We start from the raw sequence: 17,655 nt of genomic DNA, 5'->3' as shown, positions 1-17,655 counted from the left end.
TAGGTCCTAGAACCAAAATTCCAGTTCCTATACATTCCTTGACTAAATTCAATAGGACAAATAATATACAACCATTAAGCTCCGCCCACTTAGATTTCGAGTTAATTTGCATAATGTGCAAAATCACACACATCTTTGAGCGCAAACTAGTCCCTGGATTTTTCACATACATGCACATATGTGGTATCAAAACGTTCAGAAGAGTCTGAACTTTAAAACGTATCCAACGAAAATGCTAATTTCTTCACTACCTAGTCAGTATAAGCCAATCAAATGAGGGGGCGTAAATTCAATAGTAAATTTTGCGCATATGGAGCTCTAACTTAAGAAAACTTGCATGTAATGAGATGGCACTTCACAGACAGCTTCCCTGTGAGGGTCTGGGGCAGCTCGCAGAGGTTGCCATACCTCACCTGCTAGGGGGCGCTATAACATGCAAAAATTTGCCCCATGCACTCAGATTGGCCGATCCACATGAAACTTGGCAGACATCATCTATGGGCCTCTGGAAACCAGGTCCTAAAGCAGACATGCCATACTTCCAAAATGGCTGACGTAATCGGCCAATCAGTGATCGGCACGCGTTTGACAGGCTTACAATTGGTCGATCTGCACGAAACTTCTTGGGTGTGGACAAGTGCACGCCCCCTATGACATAATCCAGCCGGGTGTCGATTGGCCACTGGGGGGCGCTATTGCAAAAAAAGCAAGTGTATCCGCTACGTAATTCCACTTGGGAACATGCAATTGGACTCTTTTGATTCCTTGCAGTAGTGCGAGCAACTTTCCCATTACATGTCCTATTAAAAAATGCACAGTTTATTTACAGTTAATAATAGTTTGAAATCATCACTTTTCATACTCCTCCTAGGATTTTCATACTATCATGTCAAGCAAAGTCTTATAATACTCTACAGAGTGTAAAATCAAAAAACAATCCAAAGATTTTGGATTTGAGGACACTTATACCTGCTAAATATTTTTTTAATGGACAGCATCGATACATATAATATTCATATTCTTAAAGCTCTTTCATATTTTACCCAATTCTGACAAAAATGCACAAGCCCATTCAGAATCCCATCCTGAACAAATTTGTCAAGTTTCATCTAAATCGGTTATCGTATGGCTCTACAGTGCAGTATTATATACAATGCATAAAAATGCATGTAAAGTCCCTCTGTCACCTTCTCCTTCTCACACGCACGCAAGCTGAAACTCACACTCACAGTCTCTCTCACACTCTCACCCACATTCCCCCTCCCATCTCTGTGCCCTAAGTAAACATTGCTCTGGCTACCTAGATCTCTCTGTGTCTATTAACCAGGCACACACACATACAGGCGCAAGCAGGCCTTCCTATAGCATTCACAATGACACTTCCCTAGCCATACCCACCCATATCTCAGTGACTAACACATGCTTATACAAACTGATATTTGGCTTCTTTTTTGTCTCTCTCTCACACAAACACACAGACACACACACCTTTATACCTATATGTATGTATAGTTCCTATGTATACTTATGTATGTATGTATTAGTATATGTTGTCATAGTTTCAGTACATACACTACCACACACACACACACACACACACTTCTACCTAAATGTATGTATAGTTTGTATGCATATCTGTCCAGTCATAACAGTCATGTCAGTCCAGTCATGTCAGTCATTTCAGTCCAGTCATATCAGTCATGTCAGTCCAGTCATGTCAGACATAAGTCATGTCAGTCATATCAGTCATGTCATTACAGTCATGCCAGTCATGTCACTCATTCCAGTTATGTCAGTCATATCAGTCATATTACTTTTGTTCATCATGCCAGTGATGTCATTTCAGTCATGCCAGTCATATCAGTTATGTCAGTCATGCCAGTCATGTCAGTCATGTAATGCCAGGCTTTGCAGACTACATTCATACTTTGAATACACGGGCAGTCATGTTAGGCGTGCAAGGTGTGCAAGGAGTGAATTAACAAAGCATAGTCTCTGGCACCCTCAATCTCTCTCTGTCTGTAATATACAGGCCCAATCATGTATAGACACATGCAGGCCTTCCTATATTGTTCACATAGATGCAGCCCTAGCCAGATGTGCTATTTCTGTGTCTCCCTTTCTGACACACGCAGATGTCATCACACACTATCTGTAGAGCACACACTGGCCAAACCCAAACAGCTTCTTTTCACTTTTAGGTCTAAAGGACCTTTTGGGCTTCCTTTTGCCTATTGAGGCCAAAATATGCCTATTTGTGTGTGAACCCGCCAATCGCCGATTGCGGCTATATTTCGTCTTGTAATTTGCTTGCAAGCTACCCTGCAATTGGGCTTGTGGCCATTATCCTGACTTGCTCAAGGACTTTAAATCCTTAAGTAGGATCTTAGGAATGTATTGTGAGGGTATGTGTACAGCAGTATCAATTATCCGTATATTGTGTCATTTCTGTATAGCCAGGTTGACGCAGGTTGGCAGAGAAGACACAATTAACAGCTTTTAACGTTAGTGTTTGTCTCATGTGTTGCATTCTTGTTCATGTGAGCTGAAGAAACCTAAATGCACGTCGCCCCTCCGCTGCTTTGAAAATACATAGTAGTGCCCTCTGTGGAGCCTCCATAAAGGTCAGCATCTCGGGTGTCGCCGTGTGTTTTATGGTCCCTGCAAGTACTAATGTAGCATATGCTGACGATTATTTATTCTGATCATATTTATGACTTGATGAGTTATGATTAATTCTGATATTCAAAATTTTGAAACTGATGTGAGACATTAAACGTGTGATGTTTACAATGATAAGCATTATCCTCTAATGGCCTACGAATACAGTTTTGACGGAACATTGGGGATCCATTGGACTTCCTTCGTGCTGGGTGCTGTGAAATAAAATGACAAGTTCTCATTTTCTGATGCCTTAACTGAGCATTAATGGAGCGTGCTTTCTAGCGATATTTAGCATGCATGTGGTAACTATCCCATGGTGTGTGTCGTAAATAGCCGACACAGAAAGTTCTTCCAGCTAAGTTGGATACATTTTTCTTTTTTCGTCTGTTTTTTGCATTTGAGCGTAAAAGCTTTAGCGTTTTCTCTTTCCACCCTTCATTGATAGGCCTATAAATCAATTCATTAGTCATATAATCAAGAAATGTAAGTTGAATCCCGTCAAAGGAAAGTAGGAAAACACTCAATGCACAAAATAAACAGTAACACATAACTGTATGCGTAATTCCATATCTCTCCTCCAAATAGTCCAGTTTAAAACACCACAATACAGTTGTTTCCGAGACTGAAGATGTTTGTAGTAGCTGTTCAAGAGAACTAAAGTAAAGATGTCCCTCCAACGGTCTTGCATCTGAAGAACATGAGACCAGTCTTCCAGGATGGAGATACAGCCTTGTTCAAAGTGTGTTGTTCACAATGAGGTAAACAATCTCCTAACTATTTTAGGATGAAATGGTAGATCGTATTTTTCTGTCATCAGAAGAACGGATTATTGAATTTAGTGGGAAGAGATCGCACTCTGGTGGTCATTGGGACCAAACAGATGATCCAGTAGTAACTAAAGTTATACTCACAACTGTATTAGTAGTATTATGCCGCCCACTAGTGGCATAATTGTAAGTTATTATGGGCCGTTTTGCTCAATTGCCCCAGTAAATTCCTTGGAATGTTATGCAGCATTTTCTGCACTATCTCACGCGGAAAAATTGACTTAAAACTTTGCAAGATGTAAAAATGTATTTCTGCTAAAAAATACAAACATTTTTCTTACAAGATTTGAACAAATGTTTAGTAACTTACAAAATAATACTGACAAAAATCTTACCTTTGTACTAGTTTTTAAGAACATATAGAACAGCTAAAACTAAATTTTGTTTTTAAACTTCATGTTCATCATGTTCTGAGGAAGTGCACTTGGGTTCAAGTATGCCTCATGGAAAGACAAGATACCACCACAGATCCAAATGTCTTTGCAGTTGTTATACATTCTGGTACATATCCTTTAGTGCAATAAGGCCAATGATAAATTACTTCTTTTTGAACAGTCAAGAGATTTATTATAGAATTGTGGCAGAAGACTAATACATACAAAGTTTTGTCTAATTAACTTTGTAAATGCACCCTGTGGAGGAATACTAAGCAAATGGGACTTTCTTTTAAAATCCTTATTTTATTCAAAACCATTAAAACAAGTAATTTTAGTTATCACAAAACATCCTTCCAATATTGGAGCATATAACTTACAATGACATTTTAACAGTTTTCATAAAATGTCTTAATTTTATGTGAATTTATTTCATGGTTGATTTATAACTTTTTTGAGTGATCATATGCTTAACTGCCTTAAAAGGACATACTGCTAAAATTAAAATACAGTATTTTAGTAGGTATACAAATAATAAGAAAGAAAAGGAACCCAAAAACATTTTAAAACACACTATAGCTGCCTTATGAGAATGTTTGGTGCTTAACATATTGTAAAAAACCAAAATGTAGGACTATCGAAACACTCAGAAGTTTAAAAACCAATTGAACCACAAAAATCATTTTGGCAAGATATGGGTTGCTTAGTTGAAATTGGGATATAAATGGATATGAAAGCGAAAAACAATTTTAACTATAAACGATATTCTTAATATAAAACTTGGTAAAAAATAGTTATTTCAAACTGTACAGTCACCAAGTACACAAAAGAGTCAAACAGTTCCTTTGTTTTCATTTGGCGTCTCCAGTAGCTTCAACCTTTTGTGCCTAAAACACACAAACAAAACATTAAATACTAATAAACAGAAACATGAGAGGAATTGTCATGTCACATGCATGATCTCCACCTTGTTATGCACTGTACAGCACAGTTAATCTGAACAGATTAACAGTTAATCTGAAAACTGATGCTTCTGAACTGGGGACTAAAGTGTGGGCTTCAAATTCAGCATTAACAGATATGAGGTTTAGCCTTAAAGGTCATTCTAAACTGCTAAAAGGCCAACATGGAAGGTAGGAGGCTAGTGAGCTCCACCTCCCAGGGCAGACTTCGTTAAGTCTAATTTGCATAACGTTAAGCAGATTTGGATAATCAACACGGACGTTAGCCTTTTTTGGACGAGAGTTTCATTAATATTGAGAAGTTCAAGACAAATACATATTAACTAACTGAGTAGGGACTTAAGACAAAGACACCCTCCGTCTACAGACCTGAACACATGGGTTTGTGTGAGGCTGATTCTAAATCAGTGGGTGATTTTTCAAGCCAGCGTCTCTTACCTGGTCTGCCTTAGCTTCTCCGTTCTCAGCAGGGTTCGCACCCTTCTTCCCTTTGGCTGGCTTCTGCAATTCCAATATACAAAAGTTAGAAAAATATGTACATTTTTGAGTTATTGTAGGACCTGTTTTTCTTTTACTGTAAATTGCTGTAACACTTTTTGACTAAACTGGTTTAAATTAGAAAACAACACTAAACAAAGATAATTTTCATCACCTTTTGCATACAGGCTAATCTGTTGAGGTTTTACATATAAATGTGGTATACATTGACCTTGCACAATTTAAGGTATTTTTTGCTATTTTCCCACCTTGGGGGCTACTTTCTTCGGTTTTGGGGCTGGTTTCGGTGGGGCAGGTTTCTACAAAGAACATATCAGAAAATAAATTAACAAACCACAATTCACAAATAGCCCACACAAACTAAATTAAAACATTTTTATTTTTCTTTTACAAATGTTATTATTTTAAATAAGTATTTAACTATTTTAAATATTGAAAGTATGGATATTTGTAATGTAAAATATTCAGTGACATACAGCAGACAGTCTTGCTGAACGTCTTGTTGGCTGCAAAGGAGAAAAAATAGAATCAAATTGAATACATAGGATATATTCAACCATATATCGTTACTCATTAGAAACCAATGACATTCGTGGCTAATGATTCAGTCGATGCTCTGAAAAACGAACCTCTTCCTTGGCTTTGGCAGCCTTGTCCCCGTCAATCTGTGCGTTAAACAAACAAACGTTAGTGTGCATCGCAGAGTTTTCGCATTGTGTACTTCAAAAGCGTTTAAAAAACACAAATTACTGGAGAATTTGAGAATAAATAGTTCGTGTTTGTTAACAGAAAATGTCCGGCTTTAAATGTTCACTTTACAATTACTTTTCATACTCTTCCATTTTATATTTTCTGGTGGTGATTATTTCGTGCCGTGTTCCCGCGCTTATTCAAATTCAAATCTGGGGACGTGTGGGCGCGCGACGCCTCGCCGCTTCCTTTCGTTCAAGTGCATCAGTGCGCGCCTACAAAACTAGCCGCCACCTAGCTAGCCAAAGAGCTTATTTATCCGTCTCACTTTAAATATGCTACAACATTAGACGTTTTCCTGGCTAATTGCTTTTTTAAGCATTGCGAATATACTAAAATAAATAAATAAAATAAAATAAAATAACCGATAGGCAGGAAAGAGTGCCGTCTTTTCTGGCAATCAAGGCACAGGTGTTGAGTAAACATGGCATCTGGACGTCTCAACCAGAGTGCAACTACATTATTTCACAACAATAGACGTTCAAGTCGCATCAAGTAGCCTACAACAGCCTGAAACGTCCACCCGCATTTTGGCGGCATTAAATCCGTATCGCAGCAAGCAGTTCCAACAGCTTACAGCCGTTTGAAGCAACCGTTATTTTAAATAACCAATTTCGGTAATACCGAGCACGAATTATAGAAATTGCAATTTGATTAAAATTATGAAGTAGAATCGATTCTTGGTTTATTTCTCTAGGATGTGCAAAGCTGCATCGAAGGGGGTGAAGAAGCTTGCTAAGTGACAGATGACGCTGCGTGCCCTTCTCTGGCCAACGACTAACGCAGCTCAGCCGAGTCAGGAGCCTCGACGTCGAAGAATTACTGAAACTCCATTAGCCGCCTAGAGGGACGCGGTCGAGAGCGATTGTGCAGCTTGCAATAGTCTTTGGCTTGTTCTTTCCTTTCTCGATTGTTTACTATTATTATCCCCAAAAAACACATTAAAAAATCGCAAAGACATTAGAATGCTGTTTTCGTTTTTTCCTTCAAGCCTTTTGCAGAATTCAACGTCACAGGATGACAAGTAGTCTGACAGCTTTGTCTGAAAGCTTTTCACCGCCACTCGAGCACAACCATTTTGTGCACCAAAAATGCCTACCGAGAAGTTACAAAAACACTACATTTTCCCAAAGAGGTAAAAAAGCAAACGATATATACGACCTTACCTTTCTTTTAGGCATCCTGACTTTTTTTTTTTAATCCGAAAAAATAGAAAAATGCGTGTATTTTCCTAGATAAGGTTTCGATTAGTAACAATGTTCTGCACCCTTGACAATGCTTCAATACAATAACGGCTGTAGGTTTATTTAGTTTTTATATTGCAATATAGGATAGAAACCGGTTTAAACCAGATTTTACATTTCGAGCTCAGACATTGGATACAAATCCTGTCACGTGCTTTGGGCGTTGCTCAAGTTTTAAAGAGACATGGCCGCAGTGATGTTTTAAACGTGCCCTCCCAGCAGGGGCGCTGTGTCTTCCGCCAGACATAAGATTTTGTCATAGAAACCTAGCGTTTCTTATTTACACTCACCGCCCTCTCCTCCTCTTTTTCAGAGAAATACCTACCGGATACATACCTACTGGATACATCCTACATTCTCTGGCCACTTTGGATCTAATAGTTGAATTTTAATAATCGCAAAGCTAGATTATATAGGATTATATAGACCACCTGTTGGCATACGGAGTTAATTACCCATTCAACAGTTAAAAGTCCAGATGACGAAAGTTGGGACATTATCCTGTAGCAGCGTTCTGTAGTCAGAAACGTACTGAGTCTCGAGGATAGGCTGTGCAAATTATTCATATTTAAACAATATGGAACATTGTATCTACAGTGAGTGGTAAATGTTTAAGAGTGGTTCCCTCGGGGACCCTATGAATTTAACCCCTAATTTGGTTCAGATTTGAGCGCAGCCCTCACGCAAGAGGGCTATCTGTTTTGCTAGTTACTGGTTTTGTGGCAACACCCACTTATTGTGGAGGAAATCAAACTTTCATGAAGTGGACAGAATGAGTAGGCATACAAATTAAAAAAAGGTAGTCACCTAATAGATTTTCTCTCTTTATTTTGTAAGATTTTTGTCTATATACATGATATCAATATGAAGAAATTCACTCTTTAGCCCTTTGAGGAGTTTCAGCAGTCGGTTGATCAGAATGTCAAATCACGTGAGAATGATGTCACAATGGTGTCTAGTCAGTTGACGTGTGTCCTGTTCTACAACCATGTATTCCAAATCCTCTCCAAAGGGTTAAATATAAACCGTTTAATTAGCGCAGTTCAATTTACATGTTGAGTAGTATCCAATGAAACATCTAGACCTTTTCCTGAACTGCCATTAAGACAACAAATATAAATAGTCCATTGCCCCATAAAACTGGGTACAGCATCCTTCTCATCTGAAGTATATACAAATTAGTAAATATAAAGTATTTCGTGGCTTCTGAGCCTTTTCCACTTAGGGCAGGGGTGTCCATGTGTAGAATCTGGTCCTGGAGTGACAACACTGTACTGTTTTCCTTACTCCATCTGATTGAGCACAAAGAGGATCTGATAAGATTACAGGTTGAACCGTTGGAAGGAGCAGTCAGTAGCATTTCAGGACCACCCATGACCATCATTCCTCTAGAGCAGCTCTCAACACACCGTCCTGCACAATTTCAGGTGTTCCCTGGCCCAAAATAGTGATCCAGTTCACGATGGGCTCGACACCAAGTGTGTGAGGTACCAGGCATGTTGGAAATAGGGAGGATTTGAAGGTGGTGGGTCCCCAGAACAGGAGAGGAGAACCCCTGCCTTAGGAGGAGAGAGGCTCTAAGCGATCACTGTTGGACCACTCATGTGTTCGAAGAAAGCGTCTCTTTTCTGCTGCAGTGCGCACAGGAAGCGTTGTACCCTCTCCTCACGGCTGGCCACATGGCTGAGCAAGGCGGTCTGCCGAGCATGGCTGTCCACGGGCTTCCCGTTGCCACGATGCTGGAGGAGCTCAGCCACGCATGAGCGGTCAGCCTCCAGCTGCTGAAGGGCCTGAGCCTCCCTGTGCAGCTCCCGGGCCTTCTGCAACAAACGTCACACACAAAACGCAGAAGAAGAATAAGGTTTATTTTACCAAGCGGGTTCACACACACACAAGGGATTTGGCTCCGGTAGTTTGTTATTCTCTAGGTACAGTAATTAAAGTAGAGAATGTATGATTTAGGACCATGTACAATTTACAGACAATATACAACATTTTACAGGGTCGCCCGTTAACCTGGGCATACTTCACAGTGGGTTCTGTGAGCAGCTGTGTTTGTAGCCGGATTCTGATAAATACACTGAACCCTTTATTAGGTAAATCAACCACCATTACACCTGTATAAGATGACCACCATTATACCTAAAAGTACAATCTATAATCTATCAGTATATAATTGTCATGTAGATTGGCAGCTATTCTCTACCCTATACCCCACTAGTTAGTCCCTGGATCACTTTCAACATGCCAGTGCATCTGGAAAGGAAGGGGCAATGCAGTGGCTGATGAGATGGTCCTGGTGCTACTGAGCTGATGATGGTTCATCACCCTAAAATATCTAGCCAACAGTGGTCCTGTAGTTAGGAACTAACCATTGATGAATCGAGGATAGCTAACGCAGTGTGTATTTGTGTGTTTGGATTTGTAATAGTACTTCTGGAGACATTTGTGGATGGCGGACAAAGTGTTTAATAACTAGCAGAAAAATGGCTGACCAGTAAAGGCTGAATTATACTTTCGTGAGTGACCGTAGCGCGACTCCGCACACCTTGCGCGAACAGCGGAGGCGTTTATACTTGGCGCATCACAATCTTTGCAGTGTTCTACGAAACGATATGTGGTAGTATAAAGAAATACCCCTCAAAAACAGGGGAAGGAACATTTACCTGACAAATTATGTTGATTTGTGTTCCAGGTTTGAAAAATGCTGGAATTTAGGCTAAATTACTTGTAACTTGAAACTGTAACTACTTCGTTTCACAACAAATAGCTATCTGACTGAACAGTTCTCTTGTACTACGTTAACAAATACAAGCCACTTGTAATTCCAGGGAGAAACCTGAAGAGAACGTGAAGATGATCAGATTGGGCGTTTTGAAAATAAACAACCATTAAATAATGTGATAAAGCGAATTATTTCTAATTATTTTGAGTATATGTATAAATATTGAACTGAATTAAGTTTAAGGTACTGGGAAATATTGAAATGGACCTTGAAAGTGACGTACAAGTGCTTGAATTCCACCTTGTAAAGGTGTATGAACCCTGCAAACATGACTTTGTTCATTGCGATGAAGCGAAGCGCGCGCCAAGTTACAAAATTGGAGAGGTGCATGAAGCGAAGCAACAGCACGCGAGGCCCTCGCACACAGGCGGAGCCACCGCGATTACGTAATGTTTGGCGCACGAACCCTTGCGCCGTTCGCGACGCGTCAAGTATAAACCTAGCTTAATGCACAGCAACGTGGTTAAGTGAACACATGTAGGTGTACCTATTAAAGCAAACACTAATGCTGTAAGGTAGGTTGTGGTAAAGAAGTGGCTGGTGTGTGGTTGTCTCTGTCTTTTTTAATATTTGAAAGACATTACAACCTCCAAATTCTGAAGACTGAATGTTCTTTTGTTAATAAACCGTTGCGTCTGCCTTGAAACAAAGCTGACCAAGGGAAAACCAAATGTCTAATGTTTTGCTTAATTTAACAGGATGACAAAGTACCTGGAGAGACGGATGATTCAGCTGGTACTGCAAAATGGCTTCACAGAGGTTCCAGAAGGAGTATTCTGGCCACAGTACTGACTGGAACACCAGGCAAGAGTGAGAGGTCTGTGGAACACAGTCAAGAAAGAGGACACTGAACACAATAATGCAAAAGCAAAGAAATCTGTCATCCTTTCCATTCCGAACCCTTTCACAGCAGCAAGACATGCACACTAGTTTGATGAGAATGTCACAGGCCTAGCTCTTCTTCTGACATACTGTAATTATAGCAACAGCAGAAAATCAAATGTTACCTCTGCAGTGAGATTTCCATAATCCCATAAGTGCTTTGACAAGCGGAGTTAAACTATTTACCTGCGTTATGAAACAAGACTCTAAATAAGACATTATTCACTTTAAAAAAAAGCATTATCTGCTCAAGTACACTGTGAATAAATACAGTCTCCATGATTTTGGATTAAATATTTTAAATATTTTTGGATTTTGGTGCTGCAATTTTGATTATTATCTAAGGTTAAAAAATTATGTACATTTTACAGTAGCAAACCAGTCACTGCAGGAATGTTACAATGGGTGAATACCTACGCATCATTACAAGCATAGTTTAACAGAACTGCTTTTAGGTACAAACTTGGAATACCTGCTTTGGGGGAAACCTTTGCAATTAGTTTACTATATCAACATGTCAAAATCAGGAACTCTCAAACACAACAAACAACATGACAAAAACTTTCCAGTTTTTACTTCTCGGTTTTAAGTTTCATTGCCATAATTTTCCTGCATGTCTTCCATTTTGTACAACTTTTCTTTGCAGCGTCCAACTGCATAAAATCAGCCCAACACAGGAGATGTGCTTTACATTCAGTGGTCAAAGTTACTACTCCTGATTGGCACACCATCTTTGAGACTAGCTAAAGTTACAGATCCCTTTCCTCTAGTAATAAAAAAGTGTTTATGGAAAATATATAAGAGTCCTGTTTGGGATTCATGGGCATTCAGTACCTGCCAGAGCAGGAAGTCACTCAGGCGCACCTCCCCGGACGTGCGGATAAGCAGGTCAGGGTTTGGAGAACTGCTGGTGTAGAGACACTCACTCAGCAGAGCCTCGGACACATCACTAGCAAAAAAAGAGACAACATGAGTGGAGTCTCTGAACTCGGGTCAGAGTTTAGAACTGAATCAAACAAGGTGACAATTACCCAGACTGCAGTAGGCCCTGTTCCACTCCCCATGCCATCTCTTTAACTGCATTAGCAATTTCGTGTCTGGATGTATATGCAAAGCACACGTTCAGGAAACACCTGTCAACAAAGGCCGAGAAAGTAGAAAGGCGTGAATCAAGAAGCACCTTCCACCACATCAGGCCTGACTCTGGAGACAAAAGGGTGTTGGGCTAACAGTGAATAAGAGTCTCCTCTGGATAAAGCTAGGAGATCCTGCTCACTAGGAGATCCTGCTCACTAGGAGATCCTGCTCACTAGGAGATCCTGCTCACTAGGAGATCCTGCTCACTAGGAGATCCTGCTCACTAGGAGATCCTGCTCACTAGGAGATCCTGCTCACTAGGAGATCCTGCTCACTAGGAGATCCTGCTCACTAGGAGATCCTGCTCACTAGGAGATCCTGCTCATTTTCATACCCCGATAGCTTCGTTAACACTTTGTAAAGCAAAAGTACTGATTTAAAGTCATGCACTGAGCTCTCTGGGGAGAATGACATGACATTGTTACTTATTATGTGCTTTGGTGGCCACAACGGCTTTGGCGATAAGCCTCTGGAGATCTTCCGGCAGGAGCATGAGATCCCCCAGCACCCGAATACACACGCCATGCTTCTCGAGCTTCTCCCTGGAACAACACGGATGCATCCGGTCACTGTTTCCAAGGCCTCACTGCGCATGACCGATTTCGACATGTTGTCATGGTGCCATGAAACATCTTGCGAGCGCGACTCACTGTTCTTCCAGCAGACGGAGGAACTTCTCCTTGGCCAGCTGCATCAGGCCGTCCACCTCCTCTGCGGAGCGCTTGAAGTTCTCGATGCTGAAGGCGTACACCGTAACCTCATGGATGTCCAGGTTCAGGCACCAGCGTAGGGTCTTAGAGAAGAGATTCACAGTTGGGAAAGGTGTTAGCAAACACTTCCTTAGGTTAAAATGAAGGAACGTAAGAGCACGTTTCTCCCTGCCTGGGAGACTGTACAAAAGTTCAATTTACAGCCTACACTCGTTTGAACTTACAATATGTAAGACTACATAGGTATACGAGTATACTGCTGACAATATTGATTTAAATTTTTTAATTGATTTTTCACTAATCAAAAATTAACATTATAATTCCCATGTAAGGAGTAGATGAACTTGCAGTCTCTCAACACTACAGCAACCCGTGGGTCTCCTGGACACTTGCAAACTTGTTTTCATGGATAGAAGACAAAAAACAATGCCATTACGTTGTAATTTTTTTTTCCTGGGCACTCTTAAAACTGTTTGCTGAGAAACATGATGCGTATGGATTTTAGAGTTCAACAGTAGTCACAAACAGGGTTGTTACGGTTTCATGGGTAAACAGGGTGCTTTTCAAAATACTGATTGGAATAACTGATTAGAAAGAAGTTTATTTTATCTATTCAGGTTCCTTACACCAATGGGTTTCCTCCCTTTTGTGTCCTGCGATTCAATAAAATGACTGGAGACTGGAGTTTGCTCTCTCTACACTGCTAAATCATACTAGGGTATCTCCGTTTCTCTGCTCATGGGATGCGGACTGCAATGGAATAAGTCCTTTGGCTCTGCAATCTGCATGTTCGTAACTTTATCATGCAAAACAGCTATCAAATGCACAGAACAACATGCCAACGCTGACTGTAACTAAATGAAACAGGAGTCCTGGCCTAGAGTTGGTGACGTTAACCTCACAGCAAAGCAAAGTTGCACCCTGCGGCACTCACTAGCCCCAGACTGAAACAAACACACACACAATGGTTTTTCGTATAAGCAGTTTACTGGCTGTTCTTTTAAGTTTGTTCAGACCAAGCATTTCATGCTGATGGTCCATATCATATTGCTGCTATTTAGGCTATTTGATGTATTCACAGTGTGACTCCTGCCAAAGTATTAAATGCTTGGTCGATCAGTTATTAATAAATGTTTCAAGAATTCTTTGTGTGTTCTGTCCTTCATATGTAGCACAAGGCTTATACACACAGCACATTTATTGGTTATGGGAGACATAAAATATGAATTCCAGCCACCAGTATGTCCTCTGAGAAGGACTTCAAGTGTATACATCCCGTCTACCTATGATTCCTGCTTAAGAACATTACATGTGCACATCAACCTTTCTTACAATTCCAGAAAAAAAGACACTAATTGTGGGGGGGCTGGGTGTTAAATGAAGAATGTGAACATGCTCACCTGCAGAACTATTGAGGTAGAGGTGATCTTTTGTTTCCTATCAATATTTGTTCCTTATATACCATCATATAAAAGTATTTGTTCTTTATATGGATAAATAATGTCTCCAAAGAGACATTTTAATAGAATGTTATCCACTGTATTTTAAATAGACCATGAAACCATATTTTTTAACTAGGCTATCATGCCATGAAAATTTCACACTGTATCACCCAGTCACAACACACCGCACAGTACACCAGACTACTCCCAGCCCAGAAAGAATAATGCTGTGACTGCTGCATAGACAATACTAAGACAAAGACTAAAGAGAAGAATTACATGTATCCATCAATATTGTCCAGAACTAATACTAGGGATGATGCATTTAGTTTTAAGCAAACATCGCCAAGAAATTTTAGTTGATCAACTCTGGTGTGATACTCACTTCAGCTAGTTTGTCAAAGCCCTGAGTGTGGCCCTCCTGTCTCTCCACGTGTCTCTTACGAGCAAAACGTCTATTGCCATCCATAATAAAAGCCACATGCTTAGGCATGGGTCCAGCCTGAAGAAAATACCAACAGCAAATAAACAAAAGCAATAGAAAGTGACAGCATAGTTATACAAGTTGCAATTTTCACATCTAAATTAATAATTGCAGTATGGTTAAAGTATTGCTCTGAGAAGTCATAAGTGCAGTCTCTCCCCGTCAGTTCATGCTATAAATACAAAATTACCTCTACTTTATCAACGAATTACTGTAAAATAAAACACTTGAATCAAAGAGATCAATAACATCTCAACCTCAAAAAGGAGTTTGAAATAAAAGATGCAGGACAAGTCGATATTATTCAGTGAAGAAACTGCTGCTTCCTTCATTTGACCATTTCTGCGCCCTCTTGCTCCCTGTCTTAGGTAATGGCGGTTCATTAATGGCACCTGCGATGTTCTGTGACCATAAAACCATGAGCATTTCTTCTGTCAGTGAAATGAACCTAGCTAACCTGAGGCTCAAGAGAAAATGAAGTCACCTTTAGTATGTTGGCAAAAAGCCTTTCAAGAAGGTTTAGTTCTCCTTCCCGGATCCACGACATCTAAGTTTAAAAAATGTAAAATGACAGTTAGTAGGAAACGACCATCTCCACATAAGCACAAATGTCACCACTGTAGCTAAACAAAATAGCCAACTATCTATCTCACTAGTGCACGGAGGAGCTGATAAACCAGACATTTCTAACTCGATACAGGTGAAAATGTGATGAACTGTTGGGTAAGACAGCTAACGAGCTAGCTAGCCTGCTACAGTGTCTAAAGATATGAAGAAGCTTGTACAACGCCCAAAACAGCAGAACACTTTGAAAAGCAAAACGACTGTGAACAGGTAAATGAAAACAGAGACTTTCATTCAAACAAACATCAACTGTCGTAGGTCAGTCACTAAATTACATTCATTTTAAACCAAGAGAAAGCAACTCCAACTCACAACCAGGGTGTAGGATGACGTCCGCTTCCTGTCAACGGATGTGACGTCTAAACTAACGTGACTACTTTCAAAACTGTACAATTATTTTTTTTTAGGAGACAAAAAATTAACTAATTAAATAACATACCAGTATTATTATTTACTTTTTCAGATTTTTAAGACTACAAGCTTATTTTAATAAACATGGCCAATATACTCAAAATAAACACCATGATCTCAGTGAAAACCTTGACTTTTCTAAATATAACTACATTTTCCTGGAGACCTCCTACAGATGACTTTGAAGCATTGGATTTTAATTCATTTCTGTGAAAGAGAAATTAGTAACATACAATTTACCAAACCTACTAGAAAACTTAACTTCCTTCTACCTAAGGAAGAATACTCAGCTCTTTAAAATGTAAATGAAAGGAGTGACATTGTTATTAAACCAGCTGATAAATTTGGAGCTGTTTTCTGGAGAAAAGACCTTTATAAGAAGGAAGCAATGAACCAGCTTTCTGACACCACTTTTTAAAGGCAGAACAACTCTGATATCACTCCACAGATACAGTCTTCTATTCATGCCTCTATTAATCACACCTCCCTCATTCTGCATGCAGTCTTATTGTAGATAATCCTCTCTGAAGCCATGTCGATCTTCTCCCAAAAATTCAGAAGGAAATCCTGGACGTCCTGGAAGTCCAATTGTATCTGCCTGTTCTTGAAATTATATCCCAGTGTCTGATTGACATTTTTCAACTATTCCATCCTTAAGTACATATGTTAAAAACACGTTACACTTTCTACAAATGCTTGAATGCCTGAAAGGACAAATGCTACCTGTCAACTCCTTACTTTTTTTCAATGGATATTAAAAGTAATCCCTAATGAAGATGATTTGAGAGCTTTAAAACCTTTTATTGATGCAGGAGCCGAAAATAACCCTACAGAGGTTCTCTTAAGACTAGCTGAACTTGTGTTGAATCTGAAATGCTTCACTTGTCATTTCAGGTATACCTACTCACAAATAAGAGGAGTTAGCATGGGGGCTAAAATGGATCCATCTTACACCAACCTCTTTGTTGCACTCGTTGAGAAATATTTTTTGAGCAATACTCTGCACTTGTAGCCTTTCGATTTTTGAGATACACTAATTACATTTTTGGTATTGCTACATTCATATTAGAAAAGCTCCAAGTGTTAATTTCTTCATTCTCCAAGTTCCACCAAGCTCTTCATTATACATGGAATATAGGACATCCTGGCATGAAGATAACCTTATTGGATGTTTCAGTGAATTTTACTAATTCTTGATTAGTAATAATTAAATACCACCATCCATTATAAACCTATAGACTCTCATTCCTATCTACAATACAATTCTTCCAATTCCAAGGCCTGCAAAAACTCAATTCTTTACTCACAACTACTCAGACTGAAGCGTATTTGTTGTGATAATGAAGACTTCCTCCAGAGAGATCAGAGAGTGGATGCTCTGATCTATAAACAATCTACTGAGACAACAAGAATTCCTCTGGTGCTGAATTATCATGCCTTTAATTAAACAGTGGCTATACTTATACTATACTTAAACACTTCAGGATTCTCCAGGTTGATGTGTAGACTGCATTCCTTTTTAAACATCTACTTCATATATACACTGGTTCCTCTTTCTGTTAATTCAGAAGCACTTTGTTTGCACAACTGATGAAGGACCTCTATCGAAACTTTGTGTACTTTACTACAATTTTAATATTCTCTCACTGGTACAGGTACCACCCATCAAAATGTTGACTAAGCCCAGTTACATCCTCAAATGATGTGGTACTAGACTATGTCATTCAGAAAATTATGTTTGTAAGTAAACCTCAAATCAGAAAAAACAGGAACAGTATGGAAAATGTGGGAAAAAAAACAAACAAACAGAAAAAGGCCTTAGATTTACTTTCAGGTTTATTTCATTGCTGACATTATGAAA

General features: G+C 39.5%; 2 protein-coding genes and 1 long non-coding RNA gene across 4 annotated transcripts; 1 reads left to right on the top strand and 2 right to left on the bottom strand.

The window, feature by feature from the left end:
- Positions 1–4,151: 4,151 nt before the first annotated feature.
- Positions 4,152–7,402, bottom strand: hmgn2 (high mobility group nucleosomal binding domain 2). Its single transcript, XM_077012461.1, has 6 exons — positions 7,242–7,402; positions 5,955–5,990; positions 5,802–5,831; positions 5,574–5,624; positions 5,266–5,328; positions 4,152–4,752 (listed from the first exon to the last, which is right to left on the bottom strand). Exons 1-6 carry the CDS (start codon positions 7,254–7,256, stop codon positions 4,717–4,719), a joined length of 231 nt encoding a protein of 76 aa, XP_076868576.1. The 5' UTR covers positions 7,257–7,402; the 3' UTR covers positions 4,152–4,716.
- On the top strand, positions 5,990–7,153 carry LOC143519239 (uncharacterized). The gene is made up of 2 exons (XR_013132387.1): positions 5,990–6,692; positions 6,773–7,153. It is a non-coding gene; the product is annotated as an uncharacterized LOC143519239 (long non-coding RNA).
- A 720-nt stretch (positions 7,403–8,122) lies between the features above and the next one.
- On the bottom strand, positions 8,123–15,751 carry dhdds (dehydrodolichyl diphosphate synthase). Of its 2 annotated transcripts, none has more exons than XM_077012457.1 (9): positions 15,696–15,751; positions 15,244–15,306; positions 14,661–14,777; positions 12,774–12,916; positions 12,549–12,665; positions 12,018–12,119; positions 11,821–11,935; positions 10,816–10,923; positions 8,123–9,139 (listed from the first exon to the last, which is right to left on the bottom strand). In XM_077012457.1, the coding sequence occupies exons 2-9, from the start codon at positions 15,304–15,306 to the stop codon at positions 8,897–8,899; spliced, it is 1,008 nt and encodes a 335-aa protein (XP_076868572.1). In that variant the 5' UTR covers positions 15,696–15,751; the 3' UTR covers positions 8,123–8,896. The 2 variants fall into 2 exon arrangements, with proteins under 2 accessions (XP_076868572.1, XP_076868573.1); XM_077012458.1 differs by having other exon boundaries at positions 8,123–9,136.
- Between the last annotated feature and the right edge of the window lie 1,904 nt (positions 15,752–17,655).

The sequence above is a fragment of the Brachyhypopomus gauderio genome, chromosome 7, assembly GCF_052324685.1.
Source record: "Brachyhypopomus gauderio isolate BG-103 chromosome 7, BGAUD_0.2, whole genome shotgun sequence".
Classification (NCBI taxonomy): Eukaryota; Metazoa; Chordata; class Actinopteri; order Gymnotiformes; family Hypopomidae; genus Brachyhypopomus; species Brachyhypopomus gauderio.
The sequence above is the reverse complement of the archived record's forward strand: the minus strand, read 5'-3'. Positions and strand labels throughout refer to the sequence as shown.

Excerpts from the sequence above, each read along its gene's own strand:
- hmgn2 (XM_077012461.1), bottom strand. Across the intron at positions 5,832-5,954 it reads CTGCCAAAGCCAAGGAAGAG|CCAACAAGACGTTCAGCAAG; the intron begins GTTCGTTTTTCA and ends TCTCCTTTGCAG. Across the intron at positions 4,753-5,265 it reads GAGAAGCTAAGGCAGACCAG|GCACAAAAGGTTGAAGCTAC; the intron begins GTAAGAGACGCT and ends TGTGTGTTTTAG.
- dhdds (XM_077012457.1), bottom strand. The coding sequence starts at position 15,306 with ATGTCGTGGATCCGGGAAGGAGAACTAAACCTTCTTGAAAGGCTTTTT. Across the intron at positions 12,120-12,548 it reads GCCACCAAAGCACATAATAA|GTGTTTCCTGAACGTGTGCT; the intron begins GTAACAATGTCA and ends CTTTGTTGACAG. Across the intron at positions 10,924-11,820 it reads GTGACTTCCTGCTCTGGCAG|ACCTCTCACTCTTGCCTGGT; the intron begins GTACTGAATGCC and ends TGTGTTCCACAG.